At 36.3% G+C, this 26,066-nt stretch overlaps 1 protein-coding gene and 1 non-coding gene across 2 annotated transcripts; one reads left to right on the top strand and one right to left on the bottom strand.

Moving 5' to 3' along the window:
- Window positions 1–4,530: 4,530 nt before the first annotated feature.
- On the bottom strand, window positions 4,531–4,637 carry LOC141603000 (small nucleolar RNA R71). Its single transcript, XR_012524900.1, has one exon. It is a non-coding gene; the product is annotated as a small nucleolar RNA R71 (small nucleolar RNA).
- Window positions 4,638–21,203: 16,566 nt separating this feature from the next.
- LOC141601556 (protein FAR1-RELATED SEQUENCE 5-like) lies at window positions 21,204–23,211 on the top strand. The gene is made up of 5 exons (XM_074421849.1): window positions 21,204–21,474; window positions 21,605–21,742; window positions 21,842–22,375; window positions 22,596–23,088; window positions 23,184–23,211. Exons 1-5 carry the CDS (start codon window positions 21,204–21,206, stop codon window positions 23,209–23,211), a joined length of 1,464 nt encoding a protein of 487 aa, XP_074277950.1.
- Window positions 23,212–26,066: the final 2,855 nt, after the last annotated feature.

Here is a 26,066-nt window from a genome sequence, read left to right as displayed (position 1 = left end):
CATTGCTAAGATATTCTCCACCACGATCGGATCGTAGTGCTTTTATCCTTTTGTTCAATTGGTTCTCTACTTCATTTTGAAATTCCTTGAATTTCTCAAAAGCTTCACTCTTATGCTTCATTAAATAGACATACCCATGTCTACTCAAGTCGTCGGTGAAGGTTATGAAGTAGTCATAATTTCCTCGAGCGGTGATACTCATTGGTCCACACACATTGGTATGTATGAGTCCCAATAGCTCACTAGCTCGTGTTCCTTTACCGCTAAAAGGATTACGAGTCATCTTGCCAAGAAGGCAATATTCGCATGTTCCATATGATTGATAATCAAATGGTGTAATCACATTAGTTGAAATCAATCTTTTGATGCGATTCTCGTTTATGTGACCTAATCGACAATTCCAAATGAACGATTCATTTGGATCACTTGATTTGAGTTTCTTTGATTGAATGTTGTAGATGTCATTAGTTGGATTTGAGGTTTCTAAAATGTAAATGCCATTAATGGAAGGAGCTTGGCCTATAACCAAGTCGTTCCTTGAAATAATACAACGATTGTTTTTAATGACAAAACAAAAACCGTCCATGTCTAACATAGCGATAGAAATAATGCTTTTAGAAAGTGTAGGCGCGTAAAAACAATTATGTAAATACAACTCAAATCCATTAGGCAAAGCTAATACATAAGTCCCCTTGGATTTGGCCGCTACTCGAGCTCCATTTTTAAGGCGTAGATCCACATCTCCTTTGCTAAGCCTCTTCACGTCTCTTAACCCCTGTAAATGATTACAAAGGTGAGAACCACAACCGGTATCCAGTACCCATGTCGTAGTGGTAGTATAATTTACATCAATAACATAAATTTCCTTAGGGATTTTACCTTTTGGAACGATGATTCCTTCCCTTATATTTCGCAAATATATAGGACAATTCCTAAGCCAATATCATTCATCTTCAACTTGCTTGAAGTTTTTCCCTCTCTTTCCCTTGTTCTTGAACCTTTTGTCCTTAGAAGCAAGAGCTTGATTGCTTGAGCGCCCACTAGTTTTGCCATCTTTCTCTTCCAAAGATAAAGATCCTATAGATTTTATGAGGCGGTCTTCCTGAGACCGGCTCACAAGAGATCTTGTAGTAGTAGGTGGTCTAGAAGAAGTGATGAAGTTTATGTTTCCATCCGAACCTATCCCAAAATGAAGTTCTCTAGTTGTGTCGAAATCATTGTTGAAGCAAACGTCGTCAAAAACATTTTGGCAAGACTCAATAGTTATCGGTGTAGTAGCGTTTGATGGATTTATTGTAATGTACTACAATTATGGAGGAAAAGGAAATATTAACATTTGTCTTTTAAATCATACTTGTAAATAATATAACAAGATATGAGCATTTATATAGTGACCTCTACCCAACTATAATAAATGATTCCAAGATCCAAATTCATATTAACTTGGGCACGGTAGGGCCGATTCATCTCTTATCAATATAATTCGGTGGATTAACTCTTTAATCGATTCTAATTTTAGAACTCTTGGTCGATAAGATTACATTAATATTTATCTTTAGCCCAAAACACATCCGACAATGGTCGAGAATACTTTTGTTGAGTTCAACCCAAATTTCGAATAAATGTGTCCATGATCCAAATCCACATCAACTTGGGCACGGTAGGGCCGATTCATCCCTTATCAACATGAATTCGGTGGATAGACATTTATCACCCACTTCCCCTACGTAACAAGGTTTGTACCCCGGTAGGGCCGAGTGCACTCCCTCTTGAAATAGGTTTTCATGGTTTCTACTTTTTGGTAAGGCTAAGTCTCAATTGTTTATTTTAGCGAGAGTTCATATCAATTTATTATCTGTCACGTTTTAAGTGAACTAAAGCGGTGAACTTCGATAATTGTAATTGACACGGTCGATAAACTCGATTAAAAATGCATGTTTAGTTATGGCGATTTAGCGATGCATGCAACATATAAATAAAATACAAAGCATAAAAAATAAAATCCTAGTATGGCCTTCCTAAAATAGTAAATTGATGTGATCTAATTAGAGCATATTTAGTCCCCGAATTAGCCTTGTTCCCATGCTTTTTAGTGCATATTTGGGTCATTTATTGTCTTTAGTTCTTTGTTTTGCATATTCTTTGAGGTTTTGATCCCTTGGTAGGAAAGGAGTGCAAACCTTGCATTTTCATGGCAAAATGACACTAAATTGATTGAATTCAATGACCAAGCATCAAGGAGAGACAAGATTAGAAGGCCTTTGTACATACTATAGTAGATGGGCAATGATGAGAAAAGATCCTTGCATCCCCGAGGAAATCCTCAAGGATCTTATGAAGAAAAAGGAAGAAAAGAAGAAGAAACGAGACTGCCTAGCAATCCGTGCGGATTGTCCAGAAGACGCCCGTCCACCACTCCACAATCCGTGCGTCTTCACACCAAGACGCCCGGGCAAAAGCTCTAGAAGACGCCCGTCTTCACCCCAAGACGCCCGGGCAGAGACCACCAAATCCGCCCGTCCCGTGCTAAAGACTCCCGGATTCCCAGGCAGACCCATTTCTTCTTCTTCAAGCTTCAAGGAAGGATGCACATCTTTTTCTAGAGACCGGAGTCTCCCTAGAGACCGGAGTCTTTCCAAAAGTCCGGCGTTTCCTCAACAAGAGACTTCATCGTCATTTAAGCCCTTAGTTAACCCTAATTCATCCGCCTAAACCCCACTATAAATACCCCATTAGTCTAATTAGAAGAGCATGTTCTTCTTAGCAATCTTTAGTGTAGTTAATATCAAATCAAATATCTCTTTAATCTTGTAAACAACATTTAATCAAGTTTTAATACAAGTTTTATTTCCATAATCTCTCTCTTGTTCATCCTTTATTTTGGATAATTGAAGATTATTTGGGTTATTATTGGGAGATTGACAACCTCTCAATCAAGCATCAAGTACTTCTTTTATTCTTTGCTTTATTATTGGAATCATTAGTAGGTATAATTCTCTTAATCCCTTTTTAATCATTGCTAATTACTTTCATTTATTCATCATGTTTCACTTTGTTGGTATGATTGACAACCTTGCTAGCATGTTCAACATGATCATGAGTGAGTAGTTTCCTTAGCTAGGGTTAATGGGTAATTAGGGGAAACCAACGTGGGGAATGATTCATGCTTAAATTAATATGCTTTCATAGTTTATTTGTTGGCTTGTTGTGATCTCAACTCATGCACATGTTATGTTTGATGAAATGCGAGCCTATGAATCGTTGCATTTTTTACCCATCACCTATCTTTTCAATGAGACTTATAAGACATAAACCAACTCGAGTCTCATTAGACCATGCATGTTGTTGAGTAGGGAAGACTAAGTCGACTTGTAGGTATTGTACAATCTAATCGATTCGGCTCCGGGACCCAAACTTTCTTAGGATTGTAAGATATAAACCAACTCAATCCATCACAACAATAATTGCTTGCTTATAACTTGAGAATATGTTTGTATGATCAATTCCCATGAATCCCCTATGAACCCATGACACCCTAGTGCCTTTTATCAATTGTTTACATCCCTTTTAATTCATCTTGCTTGTTTACTTTCATTGCTTTTTAGTTTAGTGACCTTCTACATCAAACCCCAATTGTGACACCCCTTAAGACACCACTAGTTACAATAGAAATCTCATCTCAATTCCCGTCTCTTGGGATCCGACCTTTACTTGCCACTTTACTAATTGTAGAGTTGTTTGTGAAGTTATAAATTGTGTTTTGATCTAGGTGCTCCTAACGACAAGTAACCGAAAGATTTAGTCCCGACCAAAAATGGCGCCGTTGCCGGGGACGGTGTTAACTTGATTTAGATTTTCTTTCATTGTTATTAGTTGTGTCTTTCTTTGCCTTGGGGAAGTAAAACTCCTCAAGGTTTGTTCTAATTGTTTTCGAGTTGTTTGATATTTTGCATGTCTAGAAGGTCACAAGGTGACTTGTTACCCTTTGATCACGAAATTGAAAGAACTTTGACAACCAATAGAAGACTTGCTAGGAGAACTTTGAGAGGTATTGGTGAGGTTGTAGATATTAAACCAAATACTATTGAGTTCATCAACCCTTTTGCAAGAGAAGGTGAGGAGAACCCAACAAAAAATCCAACACAAAATCAACCCACAATTTCTAAGTTTTCATCACATTCCGTACCCACCGAGGAGAACCTACCCAATGGTACTCCCACACCACAACATCTAACCGGAAATTTTATTGCCAAATCCGCATTTATCCAATTAGTCGAAAGAAGCGAATTTGGGAGGATGCCTAGTGAAGACCCTCACTCTCATATGGAAACCTTTTGTGACTATTGTGATGCGATTTCTCAAACCGGTGTAACTCAAGACCAAATTCGATGGGTCTTATTTCCTTTTTCTCTGATTGGCACCGCAAAACAATGGTTGAAAGGCCTTGATAAGGCTACTCTCGGAATTGATTCTTGGAAGAAGTTGGCTCTAGCTTTCTACAAAAAGTTCTATCCACCGGAAAAGACTAACATGCTAAGAGCTCAAATTACGGGCTTTAAGCAAAGGGATGAAGAATCTTTGTATGAAGCTTGGGAGCGATTCAAAGGAATTAGTCGCTCATGTCCTCACCATGGACTTAGCGAGTGGTTCTTGGTACAACAATTTTGGAACGGTCTTTATGAAGATTCAAGGAACATTCTTAACATGGGATCAAATGGAATGTTCACCGAAGTTGATGACAATCAAACTTGGAACAAAATTGAGGAAATGGCGGTCCATAACTCACAATATAGTAGACCTCGCAAGGCTACTAGAGGAGGAAAGCATGAAGTGGACTCTATTACTCAATTGGGTGCTCAACTTAGTGCTCACATTGATACCATCAATTTGAAGTTTGAAAAAGCTATGGCTAGACTTGAAGAAGCCTCAAAATCACCAAAGCATCATGTCAATGCCATGACGGCATCTTCATCAATCCCAAGTGGGATATGTGAGAATTGTGGAACTTTGGGACATGACCAAAGTGAATGTAGGGGAACAAATGAACAAGTGAATGCTTTCCAAGCATACAAGAGTGGTACCCCTTATTCCAACTATTACAATGAAAACACCAAATTCCATCCAAATCTCTCATACAAAAGCCAAAATGTTCAAAACCCTCAACCAACATACACCCCACCTCCCATGAGAAACCAAAATCAAAGACCCTTTTACAACCAAAACCAAGGTTACCAAAATCAAACTCCATACAATCAACAAAATGACCAAGGTTTTGATGTTCAAAAAGCGGTCCTCCAAATGCAAAAGAATCAATAAGAATTTTTCACTTAAATGCAAAAGGATAGTCAAGCAAAGGAAATCACCATCAACAACATCCTAGCTCACACCAAAATGTTGGAAACCCAATTGACTCAACTAGCATCTTCAAGCTCACAAAGACAAAAGGGGCAATTACCACCTCAAAGTAATCCCCCAAGACATGAAACGGTTAGTGCCATTCACTTGAGGAGTGGTACAAGGTATGAAGTACCGATGAAGCAAGTTGAGAATGAAGTTGTGGAAGCTAGTGACAAAGAAGAAATTGTGCAAAACTCCAAGGATGGGGAACCATCAAAAGAAGAAATTTCAAAGAAAAATGAAGACAAGGTCAAGGAGAAGGAGCCCATTATGATTAGACTTCCTTTTCCAAGTCAAGTCAAGCCCAAATTTTTGATGACTAACCTGGAAAATTTATGGAAATTGTGAAGAATTTGGAAGTCTCAATTCCTTTCACGGAATTAATCAATCACGTGCTGGCCTATGCAAAATACATGAAAGACATCCTCACAAAGAAGAAGTCAATCCGGAAGCTTGAGAATATCGCCTTCACTAAGGTGAGTAGTGCAATACTTCAAGGGAGTTCACCTCCAAAGTTAAAGGATCCGGAAGCTTCTCAATACCGTGTACCATTGGCGACACCACGATCAACAAAGCCTTATGTGATCTAGGGGCTAGTGTCAGTGTTATGCCGTACTCGGTGAGTAAAAGGTTGGGGATGGGAGAGCTTAAATGCACCAATATCACACTCCAAATGGCCGATAGATCGACGAAGACACCATTAGGGATATGGGAAGATGTTCCCGTAAGAGTTGGGAAATTTTTCATCCCGGTGGACTTTGTCATTGTTGACATGGAAGAAGACTCCAACATTCCAATCATTCTAGGAAGACCTTTCTTACACACCGCGGATGCGGTGATTGATGTAAAGCATGGAGAGGTCACTCTAGAAGTGGGAGATGAGAGCATAACTTTCAATCTTGACAAGACCATGAGAGCTCCCCGTTTGCATGAACCATGTTTTATGATTGATCATTATAGCCGGAAGGATGATTGGAAGAAGTCGGAACTCCAATGGAAGAAGAAAATTGAAGATGCTCCATTCAAAGAGCAAGTGAATTGTAACAAAGAGAGCTTGAAAAGCTCACCAAAGTCAAGCAATGAAGAGGATGACATCATTGGCCAAGACAAGAAAGTGGGAGAGTTGTCTCTATCAACTCAAGAGATCTTTAGTGATCAAGTAGATAAAGTTTGTGGTCTTTGGGACGATGAGTTTGAAGGGATTTTCAATCCCTACATTGGTAATGCTATCGATCAAGACCGACAACAAGGGCAAAGATCTATTGAAGATCTTTATCATGATAATTAACAAGCTTTTAATTACTTCTTCACGGTGTTGAGCAACATCAACAACACATTGGACATGCCCCCATGACATCTCACTAAGGACGAGAGTTTGGTGGAGTCCTCCCTAAACCACCATTTGTAAATATTTCTAACTCCCTAACTCGCATTTTAATTCTTACATTGCATTTTTGTCATTTTTGGATTTTTATACTTTGATCAAGATAATTATCATTTTTGAGAGAAGTGAGGGAGGGACTAAGATTTCAATTGATGTGTAGTGCTTTAGCTTAGTGTGGGGATATCAATTGCCTAGGCTATTCATGCCTTAGTAGTGCCCCCACAATGAAGAACACAGGATTTGAAGAATGAAAAATTACACGGGATATGCAAGTACACGGATGGAACTGAATCCGGGTAAAAGGGGCAGAATCCGAGCGTCTTCGTGGGAATCCGCTCGTCTTCAGGCAATCCGGACATCTTTGTCAAAATCCGCCCATCCATCTGAGCTGAGAATTTGAAATTTTGGGACTGTTGATAAATCCGAGCGTCCTGCAAGAGAATATGCCCGTCTGCAGAAAGACGCCCGTCTTTTTGGCTTGGAAAAACAAGAAAACTCACTGGAAGAGAATCTGCCCGTCTTCAGCGAAAGACACCCGTCGCGCAGTTGATAAATCCGAGCGTCTTTGCTGAAAGAAGCCCGTCTTTAGGCGAGAATTCAGAACCAAAAAGAGGCAGAATCCGAGCGTCCCGACGGAAAGACGCCCGTCTTCCCCTGCAATTCAAAATTTTTCGGGTCTTTTATATACCCCTCCCACACTCATTTCTTCATTTCTTCATTCAAAACACTACCAAAAACCCTTATCCTCTCCATCACCAAAACAAGATTTCCTCAATCAAATTCAACAAAATCAAATCCAAACTTCCTTCTAACAACAATTAATCACTCCTTTTCCAACAAAAATCAAACCAAGCACCAAAATCTTCAACCTTTGAGTCGATTTTTGAAATTATAAAGGCAAAGCCTTTCATCTTAAAATCGATTTGGGTATACTTGGAAATTGAAGATTTTCACTCTTTTCTTGGTTCAATCATCAATGGCAAGGACAAAAGGAGCAACAAAGGAACCTAAGGCAAAGGCACTCTCAACAAGACAAAAGAGTCTTCAAGCAAAGAATGCCTCATTGGCTATGGTGGTAGTTAGTTCAAACTTAGAAGTGCAACAACAGCAACCTCCCTTGGAAGCAACAACATCAACAACTCCGGAAATTGCTCAACTTTCGAACTATCCGGAGGTAATTTTCATTTCTAACTCCCATAGGGAAACTTTTGCCAAGTATGCTAGAAAATCCTTTCTATCCACTAAGTTTATTTGTGAAGATGCCTTGAACAAGTTGGGTGTCCTTGAACAAACTAAAGCCTTCTTTGAAGCCATGGGGTTGGGAAAATTGTTTTCTACAAAAGAATTGACATACCCCTCCCTTACCTTAGAATTCTTGAGTTCTTTGAAAGTTACTAAGGTAGAGAGACTAGGGAAAACATCGAGTTCCGCCTTACAAATGTGAATAGGCGCATCACCTTTGATGAATTGGGTAAAGCATTGGGTCTTAGTGATTCACCTAGTTATTTCAAGAATCCCGTAAAGTATGACCCCGCTCCTCTTTGGGAGGCGATTTCCGGAAGGAAATTTGAGAACTATCATGCTAGTCGCGCTCTATTAGTCCACCATCCGGGTATTAGAGTGTGGCACAAGGTCATCGGGAATACCATCATTGCAAGAAAAGACACCAACCACTTTACCAAGCTCGATTGTGTTCTTCTTGAGTCGGCTTTAAATATTGGAAGGGAATTCACCAAGCCTTTCAATTCTCTAAGCCTTTTGGTGGAAAGATGGCTAAATGTTGATTGTGGGAAGCAAGGCACCACCGTTATTGTAAATGGAGGTCTAGTCACTCTTTTGGCTAAGTACTTTGATCCGAATTTCAACAAGGATAGCAAGTATGTGGCGAAAAAGGGGGGTCATCTTATTGACATGGATGCTATGATTAACAAGTACAAGTGGGTCACTCATAACCCTCTTGACACCAAGTATGGGTGGCTCACCAATGAGGCTAGATCTTTTACTTTGCCTTCAAAGATATGTCGTTTGAGTGTCCATCGGACCAACTACCTCCTTCCCCTCTCAAAAGAAGCCGAATACATCATCCGACAACAAAGGGGTAAAATTCAAATGCCCTCCTCCTCCATTGTCACACCACCCTATCCTTTCAAGTATCAAGAGTTTAAACCCAAAGGTGTTGAAGCAAGCAAAGACTATATGACTCTACTTATGCAAGAGATGCATAAACAAGCTTTTAAGGATCGGGAAGATGCATACTTGGCCCAATATCCACCCCTCCTTAATTTAGCTAGGCAAGGACTACTTGATCCTTCATGTCCTTTGCCTAGTTGGGCGGATAGGGAAGTCTTCTTTCCGAGTGCATCTAGGGGTGAGATTCCGGGTGACGATGAGGTTGTCGGTGATGAGGTTGTTGATGATAACATTGAGGAAGAGGCTAGTGATGAAGAAGAAGAGGATGAAGAAGGAAGTGAAGAGGGAAGTGGTGATGAGTCCACTTCTATTGAGGAAGATGATGATAATGATGATATGGTGGAAGACTAGCAAGCTTTGAAGGCTCTTACCCTCTTGAGGTTTGTCTACTTCTTTCTTTGTTTTTATTTATTTATCTTGATCATGGTTGGAGTAGTCCTAACAACATAGAGGACTAACACCTCGGCCCCATTGAGGTGTTCTTATTTCATTGTTCCCACTTTTGAAAATCCAAAATGACAAATTTAGTTTCATGCATTACATCCTGTGTGCATGAACTACCCCCAACTTTAGGATATTAGAAATAATGTCTAACTCGGTTTGGGGAAGTACATGCATACGCAACGGGAGGTAATCTAAATTACGCTCTTAGTCATAAACAAAAACCCATGCATCATGTAGTGTAGATTAGTGTAGCTTGCATTTAGTGTAGAAATCATGCATCATGTTTGCATAATTTCCCATCATTTTGGCCATTGAGGACAATGCCCATATTAGTATGGGGATGGGGAATTCTAACTTAACTTTTATTCAAAAATCCAAAAAAATTGAAAAATTTTAGAAAAACCATAAAAATTTGAAAAATTGAAAAACCAAAAACAAGTTCATTTCCTTTGTAGTGTAGTCATGTATATATTGTTGTATATATTGTGTTTGTTCATCCTTGTTCACATTGATCGACTACGCCACATCCGAGACATGAGGATATTGAAGACCGCATGGTATGATCTTTCCAATCTCCTTTTTCCTCTTTATGTTAATGACTATGTGGCTTTATTTTGATTGATGCGGTATAACAATGTGAACTTAGGACTTGCATTTAGTTTATATGTCATATTAGTTGGTAGAATCATTTGCATTAGGATGTATATATGTTAGTTGCATCATGGCATGTAGTTGCATGTTAGAAAAATTTTGCGAAACCGTCTACTTGGGAAGCTTGACAAGTGTATATAGGCCCTAGTAGATGCTTTTTCTTCTTAAGACTTTGCTTGTTAGAATACTTGTAAAACACCCTAGGATGTGTCATGCTAGTATCCTTTGACCCATGGATTAAGGGCTAGTCAAGAGTACCTTGTGGTGTGATAACTCCTTGGCTACCGTTTATTCCAAGGTGACCCTTGAAACCATGCATCCATCATCCATGTTCTACCACATTTTTGTCATCAAAGGGAATGGGCACAAAAAGAAATTGATTTGAGTTCAATGAAATGAAAAGTGAAAGAAAGTTTGCAAAAATGCATCAAATGAAAAGAGGAGCAAAAATAGAACTCCTATAATTCAAATATAAGGCACCCTCACTACATATGGGGTGACTTTGAAAATGTTCAAAAGAAATGCAAAAGTTGAAAGTTGTCAAGTGTTCAAATGCCAAAAATCAAAAAGAAATGGCAAGAAAGTGTTCTCAAATGTTATATGCCACAAGAAATTGGGGAGAAAAACAACAACAAAGAAAACTCCCAAAGTGAAACTCAAATATCTATCGATCCCTTTATCCATCGTATCCATTTTTGTGCATGGTAGAGAGGGGACGACCCTTCTTCTTGTCTAGGCAAGAGGGGGAATTCCGCGATCCTCTAGTGTTTCTAACACCACAGGGAGTCTATTCTTGACAAAAGCATTTAACGATTGAGGACAAAGGTACCCTAGCTTGACACAATTTGGAGGTGATTTATTGGTATCCTTCTAGGCTTAGTAGTTAGAAGAAATTGCATCTATGAAGGAGTGTGTACCCTTGAATTGCTTCCCTTGTAGATAATTTTCGCCACTTAGATGAGGAAAGAGGCTATTCTTTTGTAGATGCATCCATTACTTGATTTTGTGTGCTTAATGTTTGGATGTGTCACCATTTTGGCAAGACCCACCTTGCCTTGCAAGAAGGCATCCTACCTCATGGTTGTCTTGTTGAGAGTTGAAGGGGCAGAGTGAGACCCGCTAATTGTCTCATATCGGCTATGTTATTAGGATAGTTCAAATAATGGTCCTAGTCTTTGTCACCTCTTTACTCGGGACGAGCAAAGGTTCGGTTTGGGGATATTTGATGTGACCATAATTAGAGCATATTTAGTCCCCGAATTAGCCTTGTTCCCATGCTTTTTAGTGCATATTTGGGTCATTTATTGTCTTTAGTTCTTTGTTTTGCATATTCTTTGAGGTTTTGATCCCTTGGTAGGAAAGGAGTGCAAACCTTGCATTTTCATGGCAAAATGAGACTTAATTGATTGAATTCAATGACCAAGCATCAAGGAGAGACAAGATTAGAAGGCCTTTGTACATACTATAGTAGATGGGCAATGATGAGAAAAGATCCTTGCATCCCCGAGGAAATCCCCAAGGATCTTATGAAGAAAAAGGAAGAAAAGAAGAAGAAACGAGACTGCCCAGCAATCCGTGCGGATTGTCCAGAAGACGCCCATCCACCACTCCACAATCCGTGCGTCTTCACACCAAGACGCCCGGGCAAAAGCTCCAGAAGACGCCCGTCTTCACCCCAAGACGCCCGGGCAGAGACCACCAAATCCGCCCGTCCCGTGCTAAAGACGCACGGATTCCCAGGCAGACCCATTTCGTCTTCTTCAAGCTTCAAGGAAGGATTCACATCTTTTTCTAGAGACCGGAGTCTCCCTAGAGACCGGAGTCTTTCCAAAAAGATCGGCGTTTCCTCAACAAGGGACTTAATCGTCATTTAAGCCCTTAGTTAACCTTAATTCATCCACCTAATCCCCACTATAAATACCCCATTAGTCTAATTAGAAGAGCATGTTCTTCTTAGCAATCTTTAGTGTAGTTAATATCAAATCGAATCTCTCTTTAATCTTGTAATCAACATTTAATCAAGTTTTAATACAAGTTTTATTTCGTTAATCTCTCTCTTGTTCATCCTTTATTTTGGGTAATTGAATATTATTTGGGTTATTATTGGGAGATTGACAACCTCTCAATCAAGCATCAAGTACTTCTTTTATTCTTTGCTTTATTATTGGAATCATTAGTAGGTATAATTCTCTTAATCTCTTTTAATTATTGCTAATTACTTTCATTTATTCATCATGTTTCACTTTGTTGGTATGATTGACAACCTTGCTAGCATGTTCAACATGATCATGAGTGAGTAGTTTCCTTAGCTAGGGTTAATGGGTAATTAGGGGAAAGCAACATGGGGAATGATTCATGCTTAAATTAATATGCTTTCATAGTTTATTTGTTTGCTTCTTGTGATCTCAACTCATGCACATGTTATGTTTGATGAAATGCGAGCCTATGAATCCTTGCATTTTTTACCCATCACCTATCTTTTCAATGAGACTTGTAAGACATAAACCAACTCGAGTCTCATTAGACCATGCATGTTGTTGAATAGGGAAGACTAAGTCGACTTGTAGATGTTGTACAATCTAATCGATTCGGCTCCGGGACCCAAACTTTCCTAGGATTGTAAGATATAAACCAACTCAATCCATCACAACAATAATTGCTTGCTTATAACTTGAGAATATGTTTGTATGATCAATTCCCATGAATCCCCTATGAACCCATGACACCCTAGTGCCTTTTATCAATTGTTTACATCCCTTTTAATTCATCTTGCTTGTTTACTTTCATTGCTATTTAGTTTAGTGACCTTCTACATCAAACCCCAATTGTGACACCTCTTAAGACACCACTAGTTACAATAGAAATCTCGTCTCAATTCCCGTCCCTTGGGATCCGACCATTACTTGCCTCTTTATTAATTGTAGAGTTGTTTGTGAAGTTATAAATTGTGTTTTGGTCTAGGTGCTCCTAACGACAAGTAACCGAAAGATTTAGTCCCGACCATAAATCTAATAAACTATTACAAATTCGGAAACCAACTCCTTTGATCCCTTGAACTTCGGTCTTGGCACGCATTTCAAGGCAACACTTTCTTTAATGGATCGCCTTCTCGAGTGGCACCGTCTTCAAGGAACTCCGGAATAATAAAATTACAAAATGAATTACATAATTTCCTATTATACATTTGTAATAAAATAAAATAAATCTATTAAATTATAAAACGGTGATACGAGATCACAATAATTACAACCGAATCGATATTCCCATACATTTCGGGTAATACCAATTAAATCTAAGGCCATACTAAGTAAAATTACATAATTCAAAAATTACATAAAATTAAAATATGACAATCATAAATAAAATGCAGCATTATAATATGTATGAACATGCTAGATTTTATGCTAAATCGCCTTTTAAGAGCCAATATCGTATATTAATCGGTTTTTACGGATTTGCGTGATTTAACTTATAAAAATCACAATAATTACAAAAATTCATATTTATGTACAAGTTAATTACCCTAACCATCTTAGGACTCAAAATTAGTCTCCACTAACATTTTGACAATAATTAAACTTGTTTTCTTAATATTGTTCATAAATGGACCTAAAATACAAAATTATGCTATAAACTTCAAATTAAATTATAAAAATTTCAAATAAATTCGAAATTTTAAATTTAAACTCATGAACATTATGGAAAAATGCCATGACACTCATAATGTTCAAAACTTAGGTTAAAAATTTCGAAAATTTATCGTGAAAAACAATGTTGCGGTTTATCGGTTTAACAATTATGACCATAAAAATATGAGAAAAATTATTTTTATCAACTTTTCACTTTTAGATCTGAAATATATGATGAAATGCAACATGTGACGTTTTTCCTTTAGTCATGATGTATGTTTTAGCATTATTACTAATTATAGTCACTATTTATGTGATTTTTCATCAAAAATTCATAAATCATGCATAAGGACTTCATTATAGCCAAATATTTCACACACATCTTGTAAAATTGCATGTGACAACATACTAAATTTCCATGACCATATTCGAATATAACTCATATTAACCTATTTACCCATTTAAATACGATTTTAACTTGAAAAATCCATATTTCGAGCAAAACAACTCATTTTATCATGAAGATTTATAGCCCATCAGTAGATAATATATGTGAAAACATATCCAAAAACAACTGAAAAATTCGAAGTTTAGCTATTTTTAGTCCAAAAGTGACGTTTTTATCATAAAAATCACATTTTAATGCCAATAATCTATAAAATGAACAATAAAATCCATAAATAAACCAAAATGTCCTAAAAATCACTTAGGACCAGAAACTTTTAACATGCAAGGTTATATTTAGGTTTATCTTCATAAATCCAAATTAATTATTTTTCTATGTTAATCATATAACTCGGAAAAACTATAAACCGATTTGCATGCAAACAACCTAAGGCTCATGATACCGCTTGTTGAAATTATTCAATCTCATTAATATACATATTCATATATGTTGAAATTTATTTAGTCATAAAATAAATTCTAGATCTTATGCATGCAAACATAAATAAGATAAGAGAAGAAATCATCAATCTTACTATATGATTTCGGATTAATGGGCACCAACAAATTCACCTATTTGTTAGTTCTTGAGCTTTCCTTAAAATGGATGACCAAAAGGTTCAAATTAGAACCTCTCCCAAAAGTGAATACCCAAGGAAACCTCTTAATAACCAATATTATTTTATACTAGAAATAATACAAGTCTTACTATAAAATTGACACAAAAATATTTTGTATTTCCTCTTGGATATTTTCGACCAAGAGGAGAGATTTGTGAGTTTTATTTCTCTAAGTTTTCACAAAAATGGTAGAGAGAATATTTTTCTTACACTAGAAAAATGTTAGATGAAGTAGTGAATGATCATAAGAGAAAACCATTTTGTTTCTCTAAGTGGAAAACCGGTGGGAGGGGTGGTAGAGGGAGCCAATGCATGAGGCTCATTTTCTTCCCAAGAAAAATAGGGTTTCATGGCTCTACTATTAGGCTTTAATCATCATATTTTCCACTTAAAATAAAAACACAATATAATCCTTAAACACCCTCTTATTTTCGGCACATATGACATAAAATGGAAGGTCCATTTTATTTTGTCATTTGTCAATTGTAACATATGTGACATGTTACTTGACTTATGAAATTGTAATGTATTTTTTAACATATTAAAAATCAACATACTCATAAAATATGTCATATACAAAATCGACTAGTAATTCGTAATTACTTGTGCCAAAACGATTTATCAAATTATAAATTACAACGTCTTGTATATATAATAAATCATTCATTCAATTTCAATTTCAATTGTTTCGTAAACAATAATTTTATCCAAGTAATAAAACGATTCGATTACTTAGACCGTATCTAATATAATCGAATTACAATAAGACACGTTCATTTTACTCACAAGATCATCCATCAATTTTAAGCAATTTAATTAACTCGTATCGGCATACAATTAATTAAATAATCAATTAAGAGTATTTCCCTATAGGTATGACCTAAGGGGATCAACTGATCACCACCGTCGCACGACAGTAATGTGAAACTCTAGTCAGCCAATCATTACCGATATGTGTGGACCAGTTGACTGTAAAATATTACATCCCACATGTATTCTTAAAATGAGATTTAAACATGTGATCATTATGATCAACAGTTGTGATCGCATTATTGTCGGAGGACACATATTCCAACAACAAGTACAATCCAACCAACCTCCATCAATTCCAATCCAAGATAACATACCAACAATTAATCACCAGCAATTAATCAATTACACAGCCAACTGAGTATGGAAACCCTACTTTATTCGCAATCCAATCAACCACAACAATCAAATCAGAAAGGCTCCTCTACGAACTCGTCACCTATAACCACATCATACAGTCAAAATGTACCCTAAACCCCCCAATAAATTCGATTAGGGTTTATTAATTACAACTTGACAATAATTACAAGAGTATGATGGTTAGCAATGAAATTGACACGAACGACAGATTTAAAACCCTTCGATCTAGCCCTAGTAGTGATTAGAATAGTTGGAGAAGTTATACGAAGTTTAGGTTTTAAAAGAATGATTAAGAAATGATTAAGAAACTATTAACACGCCTTTATATACTTCTCCAATTATTTTAACTAAAACCGCAGATTTATCCCGTCAGACCGGTTACTCGACCGAGTAAGCTCAACTCGACCGAGTGCCAACATGCTCGACCGAGTACTGCATTCTAGAATCTAACCTCAGCACACCCGTCAGCCTACTCGGCCGAGTAAGCCCTACTCGACCGAGTGCCCCATGGTCAGAAACCTGTGGTATTACAGTCTTCCCTCCTTAAAAACTAACTTCGTCCCCGAATTTCACACCTATGTCTGACACAAACGCAAAACCCCTAAAAACCACCTTACCGAACACATGACAAAATAACTTAAAACGACTCAAAAGGCAACCCACAACTGACTCGAAAACTTTATAAACATCTATAAACATCCTAAAACTGTCCCAAAACTCAGGCGGTTATCTCCTACACCCCTTAACAGAAATAAGTTACGACCCCATAACCAACCATACCTGATAATAAAAATGAGGATAACGCTCTCTCATAGCCTCCTCCGCTTCCCATGTAGCCTCTTCAGCATTATGGTTAGACCACAACACCTTAAGTAACACAGTTTCGCCCCTCTTTATCTTGCGCACTTTTCGATCTAAGATCTCTTTCGGTGTTTCGACATATGTAAGAGTTTCATCTAACTCAATATATTCAACCTCAAGTACGTGAGAGGGCCAATCCCTCCGATCTATTACAATATTCATGTATTAAATTTAAAGGATGAACATAATCGTACCTTGAATAAATTCGGAAGTCACAACTAACTTCAGGAATATCAACTTTAACTGCAGGTCCAGATATTTCTGACATAGACTGAGATGCATTTAGTTCAACAATCACTCCTTAATTTGTAATGACATTTGAAAAAGTATGTGAACAGTGCTCATGGCTGCAACACAATAACAAACGTCAAAAATTAAATAATGAACAACACAACTATATCAAAAAAATAAATAAAGCCCAAATTTTGATGAACATAACAGAAATTAGATGCACATAACTACTACTTTGACGATTCTAAAGACTATCTACTTCATAAAATTGAGTCCTCGATTTCATGATTTCAACAAATTTACGTAATTTCTTAATTCCCACAACCCTAGTTTCTTAATTAAACCAACCTAAATAAAAAAATCCTAGTTTTGATGCAGCTAAACAGGAACTCGAAGCACATAACTACTACTTTGACGATTGTAAAGACAATCTAATTCATAAAATTGAGTCCCCGATTTTATTATTTTAACAAATTTATGTAATTTCTCAATTCTCCCAATCCTAATTTGTCAATTAAGCCAACCCGAATCAGACACCCTAATTTTTATGCGCCTAAACATGAATCGATGCACATAATAATATATTGACGATTGTAAAGACTATCTAATTCACGGAATTCAATCCCTAATTTCATGATTTCAACAAATTTAGGTAATTTCTTAATTCCCTAACTCTTATATCTCAGTTTCCCCAATCTAATTCACGCTAATTTCATAAGCATAATTCATCAATTTCGAAAGTTAATCACCAACATTCTAACACGATAAGCAAACCCTAAATTCACCAACATTCTAACACGATTGTAAACCCTAAATCCAACTAATTTAATCGATGAATAATTTTATTACAAAGACATCAAAATGTAAACCCTATAATCAATTGAAAATCAAAATGTAACCCCTAATTCACGAAACCCTAATTTCACAAAAAATGATAATCAATTTCGAAATTTTACCACAAATTAACAAGATCCATTGATCGAATAATCGTCGAAAAGTTAATTGTCGAAGAGTTTGTTCATCAGGTATGTCACGATCGAGGGAAGCGAAAAAATTTGATAGTCGAAGATCTAGAGTGATGGTGGAAGGTTTTGATAGTCGAAGAGAGAGAAAGAAAGAAGAGAGAGAAAGAATTTTTGTGAAAATGAAGTAGATCAAAAGGTTTGGGGGGCTTGCGGATCATTTGGAGTATGGTTGACTTAATCTCAGCCTTCCATAGTTTTATTAGATCTAGTTATATGATTCTCATGCTTCTCATTATACTAGAAGTTCTCACCGGATTCCGACCACTATATATATATATATATATATATATATATATATATATATATATATATATATATATATATATATATATATATATATATATATATATATAGTCGGGATCCTGAGAACTCCTAAATATTTGAGGATTGAGGATTATCGAATACAATATCACAAGTTCTTTAATACAATATCACGAAAAATCTGACCTTTCCCAAAAAATTTTTTTTTTTGAAAAAATAAATTATTATTATTTTTTTCTCGTACGGTGTGTTTTGTTTTTTTTGTGATATTTTATCGAATAACCTGTGATATTGTATTGAACAACCTATGATATTTTAACGAAATCCTCAATCCTCGAAAAGATAGTGTATCTTCACATGATCTCATTCCTATATATATATATCCTCAATCCTCGAAAAAATAGTGTATCTTCACATGATCTCATTCCTATATATATATATATATATATATATATATATATATATATATATATATATATATATATATATATATATATATATATATATATATATATATATATATATATATTCTAGGTTATTACGGTGAGTCTGTCCTAAAATCCCTAGCCGTTTGATCATGTCAATCTGATGGCTGAGATTTAATCTAAGCTTTATATTTTTGTGTATTGTTTATAAAAACAGCTGCGCTGACTAATTTGTGTCATAATTCATACGCAACTTTCTCTCTCTTTGCTTTTCTCTCACGCTAATCATCACTTTCACGCTCAGCTTCGTTTTCTGGTGAATTTTGTTTCATCATATTACATTATTTGTTTATTTTTATCTATTCATCTTCAATTTCTCTGATTATTTTTCTTCAATTGTTCATATTGTTCTTACACAATTCATTATTTTCTTTATTACCAGGTTTGCGCGTTTACTTCGATCAACATATATCTTTCAGTCTTCGATTCCTTTCGATTTAGGTAATTTATGTACTTATTGTACAATTGTTATTCAGTTTCAGTTTCCTTTTCATCTAATTGCTTGCATATTAGTTTTTTTAATGATTCACGCTTCTTCATCACTGCTTATTCATTTTTGCAGGTCTCCGTTTTCATGTCGACTGTTCCTTCTACTCCATTGATTCACGTTTCGATTGAAGATGACATTCATCCAGGTATTACTATAATTCCTTTGTTTTTCGAATTAAAATCATTTTATTGTGTCTGCATGTGTATTTTAGCCGGCTTTACCTGTATATTTGAGTATTTTACATTTCTTTCAACTTATCCTGTTTCTGAATTACGTCTTTTCCTGTCTATTGTTTCTTTTTTAATTTAATTTTTTATCTATTCACATGTTTACTAACTGTAACATATACTTTAATTCACTATAACAGATTTGTTCTGAATTACGTGTTGCTTTTTGTTTTTTGTTTTTTTTTTGGTTAAATGTAAGTATTATATAAAAATCCGAGAAAAAGCATCCATGTACAAAATATTCGGGTTATCCAGGAAAAAATGGATCACCCTTAACACCAAACAACTACTTTTCTTATCTCTATCTGCTTTCTAACATTACTCCAACACAATCAGATCCCCCTTTTTTAACACTAGACGATGAAGGTCCCATCCTCATCCTTTGTCTTCATCAGCAACCAACACAGACCATCTCCCAATCTTCCATCATATCTCCCCAAATCTCGTCTCATACCATCGCCTATCTTTCACTGCCAACGGCTGCCTAAGTAGCTTCCCAGATCGGATTTTGGCGTCATGGATGATTTTTTGGGCAACAGTCTCAGGTCTCTCCACCATTCCTTCAATTCGAGCTTTATTCCGTTGATTCCATATATGGTATACCCCTGCCATAAGCACCATCACCAGGATTCCTCGTTGGAGCTTCGTTCCTCTTCTGTGCACACCCCATTCCAGGCTCCTGTCCCAAGGAATGCTCATCTTACCTCTTGAATTTAATTCGTTAATTATCCTTCTGCTATAATCACATCTCGAAAATAAGTGTTCTTGTGTTTCATCTGATTGAGCACACAGACAACAAATTGCCTCATCACAAACCCCTATACGATGTAGCTTTGATTTGGTATTGAGGGATTCATTCATAATTAACCAAGTGAATAAGCTGTGTTTAGGCAAGGACCATCTATTCCACACCATACTCGCCCACCTGACCTTAGGACCATGTTCTCTCATCCACTCATAGTAGCCTCAAGTTGTTTATGTTGCTTTTTATTTATTTGTTTGCATTTTAAATTTAATTTAAATATATTGACATGTGAACTTACTATAACAGATAGGCTAAATCGCTGTAACAGATTCCATGTCACTATAATATGTATGCCATATTACTGTAACATGTGATAAATGACTATAACACATGTAATCATTACTGGAATAGAAAACCATATCCCTATAACACCCATTCCATGTCACTGTAACATGTTTTCTATTAATAACATTAATACACTATAATCTTCCTTTTAAAGTGCAATATGTAGTCTCTTATTTTCTATTTTCATTTTGTTTTATTCAGAGGTCCAATCTTGTCGTGATTCTGTTTTTACTCCAACGTGCACATCACACCCAAGAAAAATACATCCACTTCAAGTGAGCTACACTCCTGGTGGTAGTCAGAGATGGACTAGGCTAGTTGACGAGGGGTTCACACCTAAACTATCTATGCATTTTGTTGATTATGATTCAGCAATGTGTTTTTATGTTGTGTATGCAATTTCCTGTGGGTTTGAACCAAGGCTGCATACCACAAAACGTACCCGTTCTGGTGAATTACTTAGGAAATCAATTGTTTGTGATCGTCAAAGCTTTAGATATAATAAAACGAAACTCAATTGTCCTGCTCAAGAGGTTGACACTGATTCTACTGTTAAGACTCAAGTTTCAAGGAATGTTAAAGTTACTAGGGTTGGTGTCCAATAATGATGAGAGTGGAAGCGGTGGAGAGTGGAGGTTATAGAGTCGATCAATTTGTTGCTGTTCATAATCGCCGTCTTCTTTCTGTTATATACAAAGAGTTCCATAAAGTTGTCAGGCAGCTTTCTGGTTTCCAAAAAACGTTAATAAATGATAATTCAAAGTTGAATATTGGGGCAGACAGGAGTTTTCAACTTTGCAAAGTATATGCAGATGGTTATGCTAATGTTGGAGCGACTTTGACAGATTTTATGAATTTTGCAAGGGATGTCAAATGTTATATAAGTTTACAGGATGCAACTCTTTTCATTAATCACCTTGAAGAGTTAAAAAAAAATGAAACCTGGTTTTTATTTTGCGTATGAGGTTGATGATGATCAATGTTTGAGAAGGGTGTTTTGGGCAGATGCTGAGTGTAGGAGGAATTATTCTATATTTGGGGATGGGCTTAGCTATGACGCTACTTATGAAACCAATAAATATCGTATGAAATTCACCCCGTTTACTGGAGTTGATCACCATAAGCGGTCTCTTACGTTTGCATGTACTTTACTTGCTCATTAGGATGAAGATTCTTTTGCTTGGTGTTTCAAAAAAAATTTGGACTGTATGGATAAAAAAGAACCTTTATGTCTCGTCATAGACCAAGACCCTGGGATGTTACTTGCCATTCCTAAAGTCTTTAAAACAGCTTGTCATCGTTTTTGCATGTGGCACATTATGGAGAAAGTCAGTGTTAAAGTGGGTGCAATCGCATACAAAGAAACTGATTTCCTATCTCGTTTGAATTCTATTATGTGGGATTCTAGTTTAGAACCAATGGAGTTTGAACAGAAGTGGCTTGAAGTTATGAAGGACTTCGACCTTGGTGGCCATAAATGGCTTTCTAGTATGTTTTGTGATAAGCATCTCTGGATTCCAGTATTCTTTACGGACATGCGAATGGGAGGCCTATTAAGGACAAGTCAGAGATCCGAGAGTGCAAATTCCTTCTTTAAGCATTATCGGAATCACTATGGAACTTTGGTTGAGTTCTGGTTGCGGTATGAAATAGCCATTGAACAACAGCGTTACTTACAAAAATGTCTAGACAAGGACAGTGAGCACAGTTTACCAGTTACTACTCCATCGCCGACTAAGATTAAGTTACATGCTGCATCTGTCTATACTCATAAAAGTTTTTTATGATGTGCAAGCTGAATTGAAGCACACTTCCATCTGCGGGCTTGCTGGTATGCCTTTGAATGGGGACATTCGTGTATATGATGTAAATGATGAGTTGAGACATACTACAATTCAGGTCTCTTACACTGCCACAACATAAGATGTTAAGTGTACTTGCAAACTTTTTGAAAGTAAAGGTCTACTTTGCAGACATGTTTTTTGGGTTTTATCAGCTAACCTTCTTAAAAGCATTCCTGGCAAATACATTGTCCCTCGCTGGTGCAAGGTTTCTTATAGAAATCCTTTTTCAATTCTCCCCGAGAATCTCGTCGAGGATTGTGAGCCTGCTGATGTTATTAACATGGAGATTTCTAATGTGTGGTCAGAGTTTTATTCTACAATTAGTGTTGCGAAAACTCTTTCTGTAGATCGAATTAAAGAATTAGCTGCAACTTTGAAGGCTTTTAGAGAGGAAGTCAGTCCTGCATCATTAGAGATATTATCCAAGGAGAAAGAGATAGAGCAATTGTTGGGCTTCACAAATTCTTCAGAAGTCACAATCTTACCACCAAAAATCTCAAATAACAAGGACAGCGGGAAAAGGCTTTTGTCTACCGGGAAGGAGGCTATAGCGAAATCACAGAAGCCCAAAAGACTGTGCGCCTGCTGCAAAGAAATGGTGAACCATGACAAACGCAATTGTCCTAAAAAGGATATATATATTCGGTATTCAGTCTTTTTTTGTTTCCCTTGTTACATGTTTATATATAATTTGAGTTTTGTTTTACTAAACATCATTTAATTGTTTTTATTTTAAACAGGAGACTTCTGAAAAGGATGTTTGAGTGATGGTGATGCAGCAGCAAGGACATTAAGTCAATTCCATTTAGACATTACTTTACTTTGTTGTTGTTTAGACATTACTTTACTTTTTTTGTTTTTTCGGATTAGAACATTTACATAGTTTATGTAATTGTTTGAGACATGGTTACTTCAACAAAAAAAGTAGAACATTTACATAGTATCTGTTTGCAATAATTTTTTTGCCAACAAGTCATAATTCTATTACAAATGTCATCTTGTTTCACAGTAACACCATTTTCCTTTAACTGTAAAATCAGCACATTATTACTATAACAAAATGATTAGAACATGTAAGTTACCTTCACTGTAACATCAAAAACTTGTTACTATAACATGTCCATATAGTCACTGTCACAACGTGATCTCTTTTCACATTAACACCATTTCCCTTAAACTGTAACATCATCACATTATTACTTCCACTGTAACATCAAAAACTTGTTGCTATAACATGTCAATATAGTCACTGTCACAACGTGATCTTGTTTCACATTAACACCATTTCCCTTAAACTGTAACATCAGCACATTATTACTTCCACTATAACATCAAAAACTTGTTACTATAACATGTGAATATAGTCACTGTCACAACGGCTATTTCATTTTGTTCATATGTAATGTTACCTTTCATTTGGCAAATTTCATTTCAATTATCTTGTTTTCACAATAACATCATTGTTCCGAGATTGTAACATCAGAACACAATTACAGTAACAAACTATTTTAACAACCATAACAAACTGTTACTCGTCTTTACATGTCTTAACTATTTCACTACCATTTCTTCTCCTTAACATAAACTTCATTTCTTTTCAGCATTTCCGCGTACTGGCTGTTTTTTCTTGGGATAACCTTCTCTTCCTTGGTGCCTGTTTTAGCCTCCTCCCATACGTAGTAAATTTGTTTTTTGAACCACTGCCATTCTTTGCATTTTTATTTTCGTTCCTACATTAATTAGAAAATTGACAGTTATTTAAAACAGTTCCATTCAAAGTACATTATATTCTGTAGATATAAAAAATTACCAAGTTGTTGCACCATTGGCCTTGCATGTAAGACATGCATCTCGGTTAGGACAGTGTTTGTATCCCTTCTACGCTTAATCTCAGGCCAGAGTTCTGCTTTTTTACTTGTAAGTGCCTTAACTTTCTTGATCACTTCAGCTCGTTTCTTATTTATGTCTGCCAAGACCAATGATGCTGCCATTTCAGTACAAAATATGCGCCTCATAATCTTTTTCTGCAACTCTGATGCATACGATTCACCCTCATATGCAATCATGTGCATCATTAAAATGCATCCCGATTCCCTATCAGTGACATCAGGCGACCGCCATGGCAATTTTGTCTCATTGAGCATGAATCCTGCTATCTCCTGTGCGTCTTTCACTCCTTTCATTTCCAAATAGTCACTCAATACACTTGCCTGCACACAAAGGTCACACGGCGCATATTTAACTAGTATTTTTAATAAGTCAGAAAGTGTTGTGTACAAGGGGAGATAGTCTACAGTTACATACCATAACTCTTGCAATATTGCAAACTTTGCTATTTTTCCATGATTTATGAATCAGGAAGTCGAGCACTTCAATTATCTTCTTTGACATATTGATACATATACAAAAGTAGTGTTTTTCAGCAACTATTGGGATGAAAATCAGTTCAGCATTGATGTTGCATACTGCGTTATCATCTATAAACTTATTCCAACAATCATACACACTATTGGCCTGTGTATCAACCTGTGTAACGTTGGCTTCTCTTTCAACCTGCGCATTGACTTCCTCCTAACATATGAATAATAAAAGTCATCAATGCAAATTCATCTAGTGAAACAGATACATCCATTTAGTGAAATAGACTAATGTATTCAGTGTATCAGATTTAACCATTTAGTGTAACAGACTTATGCATTTAGTGTAACAGCCTTATACAGAAACTGTAACAGAATTATTTATCTAGTGTAACAGATTTACCATGTGATTTATGCCAAAAAACATGATTGTTTTTATTCCTTGCTCAGTGTTTGCTATGTTATTCAGCAGCATAGACCAACATTCTACCACATTTGGATTCAGATGTACAGCTGGCATCAGTCTTTGTATCTCTTGTCTCGTCAAAGTCTTTGTCGCATTGTATTCCACCACGCATTCATTATTTCCAAAAATAGCAGTAAACAGATTATATTTACAATTATAACCAGTTTTTAGAAATGTAAAAGCATTCATTTTTCAATACCTTTGATCAAATATATTGTCATCCAGGAAGCAATAGTCAGCCACTTCTTTTCTAATATTTAAAATCAAAGAGAACAAGCTTTTATTATTTCGCATAAATCTTGCCACCACTTCAGCTTTAGGTTCTAGTTCTCCACAGTATAATGTGTAGCCAATGCCATCTGATGTTCCATTTTTGTGACTACCCAATACTGATATAGGGGTCTTCAGATAGTCATCACAGTTTTGATGTATTTTTGCTGACGGTGTTGACCATGCAACTTCCTCTTCTTTTCCTGTTTTCCAGAACACACAGTAAATTTTTTAAATATATATGGTAGACTATGCATAATTCTATTAATAAAGAGGTTTACTATCTGCTTACTTCTTGCTTCTTCTTCAGCCGCTTTCCTACGCGGCTCAACAAGGATTGGCAGCAAACTCTCTCTTTTATTCTTTATTTCTTCACACTTTTCCAACAGTTTATCTCTTGTACTGTTAACCTCACTCATAACAAGTATCGCCAATAACTCTGCGCGATATAGAATCCTCGACGTTGCATTGCCAAGGTCACAATCGAAAAGCTTGCCTATGTAAAACAATATGTGAAACATCAAAAACAC

Source organism: Silene latifolia, chromosome 9 (assembly GCF_048544455.1).
Source record: "Silene latifolia isolate original U9 population chromosome 9, ASM4854445v1, whole genome shotgun sequence".
Taxonomy (NCBI): domain Eukaryota; kingdom Viridiplantae; phylum Streptophyta; class Magnoliopsida; order Caryophyllales; family Caryophyllaceae; genus Silene; species Silene latifolia.
The sequence above is the reverse complement of the archived record's forward strand: the minus strand, read 5'-3'. Positions and strand labels throughout refer to the sequence as shown.

What these genes read in the sequence shown, in the direction of transcription:
- LOC141601556 (XM_074421849.1), top strand. Translation starts at nt 21,204, where the DNA reads ATGATGAGAGTGGAAGCGGTGGAGAGTGGAGGTTATAGAGTCGATCAA. An exon ending in TTTTGCAAGGGATGTCAAAT is followed by an intron (nt 21,475 to 21,604) that starts GTTATATAAGTT and finishes TGTTTTGGGCAG; the next exon opens with ATGCTGAGTGTAGGAGGAAT. An exon ending in ATCTGTCTATACTCATAAAA is followed by an intron (nt 22,376 to 22,595) that starts GTTTTTTATGAT and finishes GGGTTTTATCAG; the next exon opens with CTAACCTTCTTAAAAGCATT.